This window comes from Panthera leo, chromosome E1 (assembly GCF_018350215.1).
Source record: "Panthera leo isolate Ple1 chromosome E1, P.leo_Ple1_pat1.1, whole genome shotgun sequence".
Taxonomy (NCBI): domain Eukaryota; kingdom Metazoa; phylum Chordata; class Mammalia; order Carnivora; family Felidae; genus Panthera; species Panthera leo.
The window spans coordinates 14771926-14779947 of record NC_056692.1 but is presented as its reverse complement, the minus strand read 5'-3'; the positions used below and the strand labels follow the sequence as shown (position 1 = coordinate 14779947).

At 60.0% G+C, this 8022-nt stretch overlaps 1 protein-coding gene across 1 annotated transcript in view; it reads right to left on the bottom strand.

Annotated features, from left to right (window-relative positions):
• Positions 1–367: 367 nt before the first annotated feature.
• RTN4RL1 (reticulon 4 receptor like 1) overlaps positions 368–8022 on the bottom strand; it is a 72100-nt gene continuing 64445 nt past the window's right edge. The window contains exon 5 of the mRNA XM_042916706.1: positions 368–3427. Coding sequence (XP_042772640.1) covers positions 2103–3427 — 1325 coding nt within the window. The 3' untranslated portion in view covers positions 368–2102. The remainder of the gene's footprint in view (positions 3428–8022) is intronic.

Sequence of the window (8022 nt, the reverse complement as noted above, 5' to 3'; positions counted from 1 at the left end):
GGCCAGGAAGGATCCAGGACCTGCCTGCTCCAGGGAGAGCCACAGAGATTGGGCTGACCCAGCGCAGCCAGAGTGTAGGAAGTGAGTCATGTCTGTGAGGGCGAGGGAAGGACCATGGAACAGAGAACAAGCGTGTGTGTGTGTGTGTGTGTGCGCGCTCGCACGCGTGTGCACGTGTGCATCCCAGTGAGTCAGTGTGCCCCTGCCCCACAAGGCTCCTCCCACCAACAAACGTGCTGTGCCCGGCCAGCCTCGCCCACCCCACCAAAATCTGGGATCTGCCACCATTTCAGGAATGCAGGGTTAGGAAATGAGAAACAGGCTTCTTGTCCAAGAGAAATTTTATTATTATTATTTTTCTCTCTTAATTGGATTCAGTGTTTCTTGTTCCTCACACACATCCTCTCTGGTGGGGAATTCAGGTTTGTGGAAAGCTCAAAGGAGATTGTGTCTCCAGGGGCCCTGGCCGGCAGCGTGGCCAGACTTGACCAGAGCCACTGTCCCCTATTTGGGCTTGCCTGCTCCACTCCCTGCACGTCCCCATTCCTGACCCCTGAGTCTGGCCCCCCCCAACCTCTGCCCGTCTCTGGGCATCTTCAAAAGGGCCAGGAGGGATGGGGCCTCCGTTATGCAGAAGTGCCTGAGATGGTTCTTGAAATGCCCTCTTGTCCCCCTTCTGCTAAGGCCACCTGATGCTTTCCCTCCTGCCACCTATACAGGACCCTTGCTGGGATGGCCATCAAAGAGCCTCAAGGAAAAATTCAGCAGCTGAGCCATGTTGGAGGCCTGGGCTCATGCCCAGAGTCTCCCTGGCCTGTCCAGACCGTTGCTGGCAAAACGCTAGGCTGACGACACTGTCCAGCCTGTTGGGCTAACACTGTGGATGCTTCCTGCCCGTCAGCAAAAGAGACCCAAAGTCCCTTCCTTCCCCTTCTCCGTCAAGCCCGGCCCCGGGCCTGGCTCCCTGATGTCCAATGAGCTGCTTCTCACTTCTCGCCCTGACGACAACAGCTAGCTAGTACGGTGGGGGTTATGGGATGCTCTGGGGCGGCAGCCGGACTTGTGTTGCATATAAAAACAAGGTGATGCTCTGAACATCTAAGAAGATTGGTCCCCTGAAGTGATTCTTGCTGCCTCCCCTTCTCCCTGGCCCCTCCCACTGACCCTTTGCCCTAGGCCCTGGCAAGCCCAGGTTACACGGTGACTGTTGTTGCCAGGTTGGGATTCTAGACAAAAAATCCTGTGACTCTTTTCTTGCTAGAAATCGCCAATACAATCCTTAGTTCAACAGATAATAGTTTTCCGTATAGTTTATAAACATGAGAAGACATACAGTCTGGTAGGGGAGTGGGGCGGGGGGCGGGGCTGTGCATTTGTGTGTATATATATGTAGAGAGTGTGTATATATAAGTGGACGTAGTTATAAAACTGCACCTCCTGTGAGAGCCTCACTGCACTTGACGCAGTTCTAAATTTCAGCCTCTGATGATCTTTCCTTTGGTAATTGGTTCTTGGAGCCCAGCAGCTAGGCCTGGGTCTGCCAGGGTAGCCTGAGACATCAGGAATGAGGCCTTACCCCCGAGGGAGGGACTGAGGGTTGGATTTAGGGCAGGCTGACTACGTGGCCTCAGGCAAGAGCCAAAATGCCACCTGCTCCTGTGCTCCCAGGTGGCTGGTGGACCCAGCCTCTTGGGTGAGCCTTGTCTGTTCTCCTGAGTCCTGCTTCCTCCAGGAGTGGCGGGGGGCCCTTCAGACCTCTCCAATGACCGGGATTCCACAGAGCCCAGCTCCTGTGGGGGCACCGTCCCATGGTTGCTCATGAAGGATTCGCTTTGCGTGCTTTAACCGCCTTGCTGGATGGGTGCTGTCCATGGGTGCTTGGCAGGGCCTGGCCGGGACAGCAGGGTGTGATGCGCCAATCCCTTCCCACTTGGGGCTGTACACTTTGGGTTTATAATCCACCGGGCAGGGCCCAGACAGCAGCCAAAGGCTTTACCAGCCTTTGCCTGAAACCCAGCAGATCCTCCGCTTGTTAAAAAAAAGAAAAGAAATTCTGTTCCTTGGTGGACATTGGCAGTGCTGGGTGCTGGGGCCTCAGGTCCTCAGCGGAGAGTGACCACCAGCCCCAGTATCCAGGCCAGGAGCGAGGCTCCCAGGGCACGGCCCGAGGAGGCCTGCTGCACCCCGCTGGGGGCACGGATGGGGGTCCTGCGGGCACACTTGCCCTTCCGCTTGGGCCGCGCCGTGGGCATGATGTCAAAGCTGAACTTGTGCTGGTAGTCGGGGGCGTAGTCCTGCAGCTCGGGGGTCTGCTTCCCGGCGCCTGCCTTGGACACCTGGTTGCGATTCCTGTGGCTGGTGCAGTTCTTGCCGGGCTTCCTGTAGCCCGGCCGGGAGCCCGGCAGATGGCCGTGCGGGTGGCCCTTGTCCCTGGCGGGGCCGTGGGGCGGGTAGTGTTCCTTGCGGGCGGCCCTGTCGGTGGTGGTGAGCGTGTGTGACTTGATCTGGTGCGGGGACGCCGGCCCCGTGCAGTTCCGGAAGTCCTCGGCCCTCAGCAGCTTCAGGTCCTGGCCTTGCCGTGACTCGGGGGACACACAGGGGACAGCAGAGCTGGAGCCGCGGAACCTCCGCAGCCATTCCCACAGGGAGTGCGCCCGGCAGCCGCAGTCCCAAGCATTCCCGTTGAGGCGGAGGAACTCCAGGGCGGCCAGGGGCGCCAAGCAGTCGCCCTGCAGCTCGGAGAGACTGTTGTTGAAGAGAAAGAGGGTGGTCAGCCTGCGGAGGTCGTGGAAAGCCTTGTGGTGGACCCACCGCAGCTGGTTCTCGTGCAGCAGGAGCCGGTCCAGGTTCACCAGCCCCCGGAAGGTGTCCTGGCCCAGGCTCCACAGCTTGTTGCCATGGAGAAACAGGTGGCTGAGGTTGACCAGGTCCACGAAGATGTCGTCCTGGAGGTACTCGATGTGATTGTCCTGCAGGTAGAGGTACTGCAGGCTGTGCAGGCCGCTGAATATGCCTGCCGGCAGGGCACTGAGCCCGCACTTATAGAGGTAGAGGGCGTGGAGCTTCACCAGGCCCTGGAAGGTCTCCGGGGCCAGCGTCCGCAGCTGCCGGTTGTCGCCAAGGTCCAGCTCCTCCAGGTGCACGAAGCCCTCGAAGGTGTTGGGGTCAATGTAGGTGATGTTGTTGGAGTAGATCCACAGGGTGACCATAGCGGGGCTGAAGTGGCCCTGCTGGAGGAGGGTGATGCGATTGTTCTGCAGGAAGATGCGTTCGCTATCCTCCGGGATGCCCTCGGGGATGGCGGCAAAGTTGTGCGCCTGGCAGCTGACCGTCATGGGTGCCGGGTAGCACACGCAGTCCCGCGGGCAGCCGCCGCCCAGGGGCAGCTCCCCGGCTAGCAGCAGCAGCAACAGTTCCACACAGCACCCTGGCGGGGAGACAGAGCACAGCCAGGTCAGGGTCGGCCGGGGGACGCGGGGGACAGACGGGGTGCGGGACTGGTGGGTGTGCCACCCTCCCAGGCCAGGCTCTGGCCTGGCCTGCGCCGAACTCGGCAGTCTGGGATGGCAGTCCCCTGGGGGAGGCTCCAGATGGGAGGAAGGCAGGGCTCAAGCCCAAGCCAGGCCCGCACCTGGCGTGAGATAACACTTGGGCCCTGCACCTGTACTGGGGGTTCTATTCCCCAGCCTGGGCTGCCCGCCATCCTTAGTCCTGCCCCCTCAGGCTCTGTCAGCCCTGCGGGGGGTGGGGGGTGGGGGTCACAACCCCAGGCCACAGAAGCCAGCCTCTGGTTCCTGTTCCAGCTCTGTCACTCACTCGCTGTTATCCACGTGAACAGATAGTGGGGCAGACTCCGGGTCTAGCAAAGTGAACATACGGAGGCCTGAGGAGTCTCTGTATTTATTCTCAATAACAAGGCAAGCATGCATGCACGATACCAAAGTTCATCTCAAAAGAGGTCTCATTTACCATGCCTCTCGCATCCTCAAATATGTGACAAACTCTCTGGGCCTCAGTTTCTAAATACTGGTTGTCCCCTCCAGCGCCATGAGGATGTACTAAGAGGACCCATGTGTGTGGACTGGGGGAGGCATCATGGTGGCCAGGCTCTGCACCCCCCCCACCCCCGCCAGGAGCTATCTGCTGCCCCCCATCAGGTCCACCTTCTGGCCTCTCCCCTCTCCCCACCTAAACTCCCAGGCTGTGGCTGCAAACCAGGCCTCGCCTCTCGACTGTCCCGAGCATTTCCTCTGTAGCTTCCCTCTAATTGGGCATTAATTAGGCATTCGTTAATGGATCCTTAAAATAATTTATTTTCGGATGTGTCCAGCCTGTGGTCGGATAATAGCCCCGTGCTCATTATCGGAGCAGCCTCATTATGGACGATCATCATTACCTGCCTTTTTCCAGGGTCGCAGCTGCCCCAGGCTGCCCGGCAGGCGCGCCGGCGTGGGAAAGACAGGCTCCAGGCTGGTAGAGCCCCACCCTGCAGGGCCCGGCAGCCACCTCATCCCCGCCTGGGTTGGCCTCTTGCCCGTCCCTTCCAGCTTGGACAGCCGGGCCTCTGGGGAGAGGTCAGGGCTGCCGGCAGCTCAGCCGAGTCTCGCTGCCATCAGCGATGCCCAGAGCATGTAGAAAGAACCTGCCCTCCCGGCCGATCTCAGACCCGCCCCACTCCCAGCCTCACAGGGGCCACTAGGCCAGGCTCTGAGGCCCTGCTGCTGCCCTAGTCTGATGGTCAGGCTCAGGCAGGCCTAGCCACCACCCCCTCGTTCCTGGCAGAAATGGCATCGTAAATAAGTGACAGTTCCCAGCTGTTGGGAGTTATGGGCTCCCAGAGAGTGGCAGCTGCTTCCCGTCCCCCTGTAATCACCCGGCTTCCACCAAACGTTTCCAACATAAAAATCATCGCATATAATTTTGTTTTTGCATAATTGGGTTCGGTTGCGATTTCAGAGCAATTATGACCTCGGTGGCAGTGGTGGTGGTGGCAGTGCAGCTGTGAGGAACCTTCCTGGGCTGGGCTCCTGCGCTCCATGTGGCTCCTGCAGTGTCTTCAGTCACCACGACCATTGCACAGCCTGCAGGCTAAGCCTGAGGCTGGTGCCTCCGCAGCCTCAGTTTCCCTCTCTGTAACGTGGGTAGGAGATGATCGCTATGCTAGCCTGCCCCACGTGGAGGCTCGGGTCTGACCTCCAGGCCCCCCCACTCCCCACCTTGGTCTGGCAGGGGGTGTCCCAGCCCCGCAGGGGGAAGCAAGAGTGTGGACAGGGAGGGACAGGAGCCTGGACCCCAAGCTTCAGCTGACTCTCGGGGAGCCTGCCCGATGCCTCGAGCCACCAAAAGCCAGGGCTGGGATGAAGGCCCAACTCACACTGTCTGCACCTTCCACAGAGACTGACACTCCCTTTCCCTACTCTCAGCTCGCACTCCTTACCCCTGGCCAGGCTGCTGTCTCCCAGGGACCCTGCCCCAGGGAAGTGGCCCCTGCCCTGCCGCTCGGTGGGGCGATCACAGTGCTCACTGTGCTGAAAGGGACCAGGCCACGGCCATGCACCTGTGGTTGTGGGACACACACTGCCACACCAGACTCTGGGGGCGGGGGGTGGGACTGCAAAGAAAGAGGCTTTTCCTGAAGTCTGGCAGCAGAGGGACACTCACTGTGGGGGCAGGGATAAGCTGTGGCAGGCTCAGCACTAATACCACTCGACATTTGTGCAGCTTATGAAGTTTACAAAGTGCTTCTGCTCGCGATGCTCTGATCCTCAGAATTACTGTGTGGTCGTAGGGGGTTCTCCTGCCCCCTGACCTGATGGGGGCAGACGACCCTTCTCCCTGCTGTTGTGGCTATGTCTCTGTGAGGCCCTGGGCTGGGGTTCTCTCAAATGTCCCCAGAAAAGCTGGGGAACCCCATGGAGAGCCACACCCTTTCCTTAGGTGCCCCAGGGAATGTTGGGGTACAGGGAAACCAGGCGGAGATCCCCATTTCAGGGAAAAGCCAAATGCCCAAAAATCCAGGCCGGGGCAGAACGGCCAGCTTGTGAACATACTTTGGCAGGTGTGTTGGGTAAATGCAGGACCCAGGGCAGGAGCCACCCATTCCCTTCCTCCCAGAGGGTCCCAGAAGGAGGCAGGGGCCCCGGCCAACGCTTGGAGCTGCTCTCCGTCCTTCAATACTGCCCAGATGCCAGGGACCCAGGCCAGGGAAGCTGCCCTTGCACTACCCCTGCCCCCTTCCACTGGGTGCTGGGGTGGGTCTCAGCTGAGTCTGCTTCTCCCCCGGAAGCTGGTCACATCTCCAAGGCCCCAGACTAGCCCTCCCAGACAAGCTCACCCACCTCTGGCACCCCTGCCTGAGGCGGCAGGTGCCCCGGGTCTGGATCATCACCCTGCTGGGTTTCTTTCCAGGCAGGAGCTACAGCTTCTCCTGTGCCCCCTCCGTGTGCTGGTGGGAGCCCCAACCCACTGATTGCCTGATTAATGTACTAACACCGAGGCCGGTGCCTTTGCCGTGCATTTTAAGACTGCAAATTAGCAGCCATGTAAGTGTCTGAGGAGGAGCCTTGCGCCCCCTCCCATCTGCTTCCTCAGCCCCCTCCTGGGTGCGGCAGGGGTTGCTCTGCCTGAGGGGGCTGAAGAAAGCCAGGCTGGGCTCCCCCTTCCTCAGGCTCTCCTCCTTCAGCTCTCCTCCAGGGGCATGCACCCGGACTCCCAAAGCTCCTGCCCGCCCCCCGCCCCCCCACATCTGAGCTCATCTGAGGCTCCTCTGCCTCATTCACTCCTTCCTCCATTCAATATTTGCCTCAAGTCCTGGAATGTCCAATGTGATAGGGCAAGGAGTAGCCCAGGGATGAGCCGGGGTGAGTCCTCCTGGGTTCATTAGCAGATAGGAGGTCTCACAATACCTGGCAGTCTGACCAGGTGCCGGGGCCCAGAGCAGGTGCTAAGGGGTGTGTGTGTGTGTGTGTGTGTGTGTAAGAAGCTCAGGGAACGTCCCTGCCGCCCCTACACCACCTCCTCCACTAAGCCCTCTGCTCCCCTGCCAGTATAGAGGATACACAGTAGAGATTCTATTGTTTACAAGTTCTCCTTCCTGCAAACCCCAAAACCCTTCACCCGCTGGGCAGCGGGTGAGTGGCCTGAGCATGGTCAGCACCTCACCCAGTCTATTCGGCAGCCCCAGATGTGCTTATGCATGTCCCTGTGGGGCTGGACCTAGCGGGGTGGGTGGGAAGGGCATAACAGGAAGAAGGCACAGTGTGTACAAAGGCACTGAGGTATGGAAACAGGCAGTGTGCCCACATCTTACCCCGGTCACCCTCAATCAGCCCCCAAGTAGCCAGAGATCCCAAAGAAGCTGTAACACCAGCCTAGGCTGGGGAAACCCAGGCCTGGGGAGGCCAGAGAGGTCCCCATTGGAACCAGCACTGACAGGACCCCTGCTCCCGTCCCACGCCAGATGTCTAGAAGTGTCTAGAATGGCAGGGGTCCTCAGCTTCCCCCCAGGAAGGGAGCTAACCAATGAGGACCCACTCCTAAACATGCACCAGGTTCTTTACATGGAAACCCCATACTACCACACCACTGCAGAGGAAATGAGGCACCCGCAGAGAAGTGGCCCGCTGGCCAAGGCCACACAGCTGGCGAAGAGGTGGTAGAGCAGGCCTCACGCCCCTGACCTCAAATCCAGGAGCTCCAAGTTGCATGGGGCAGGCAGGGCAGCCTCATCTGACCTGAGTCAGACCTCATCAGACCTCCCCCTGACCCGAGTCTGCAACCTGCTGGCACCAAAGCGGCCACCTCTGTCGACACCCCCGCAGGGACAGCCCCATGGACTGGAATCCCCCCAAGGCCCCCAGGCAGGTCCCTAGGGGCTCTCTGAGCCTCAGAGACTTGTCAGCCATGTGGCCCATCCTTCCGGCTCCGCAGCCCGCCCTCCCTCTGCACAGGGCCAGGCATCCCCTCCCTCCTGCCCGGGCCTTGCCAGCTGCTCCTCTCTAAGCCAATCGATGCTAACCAAAT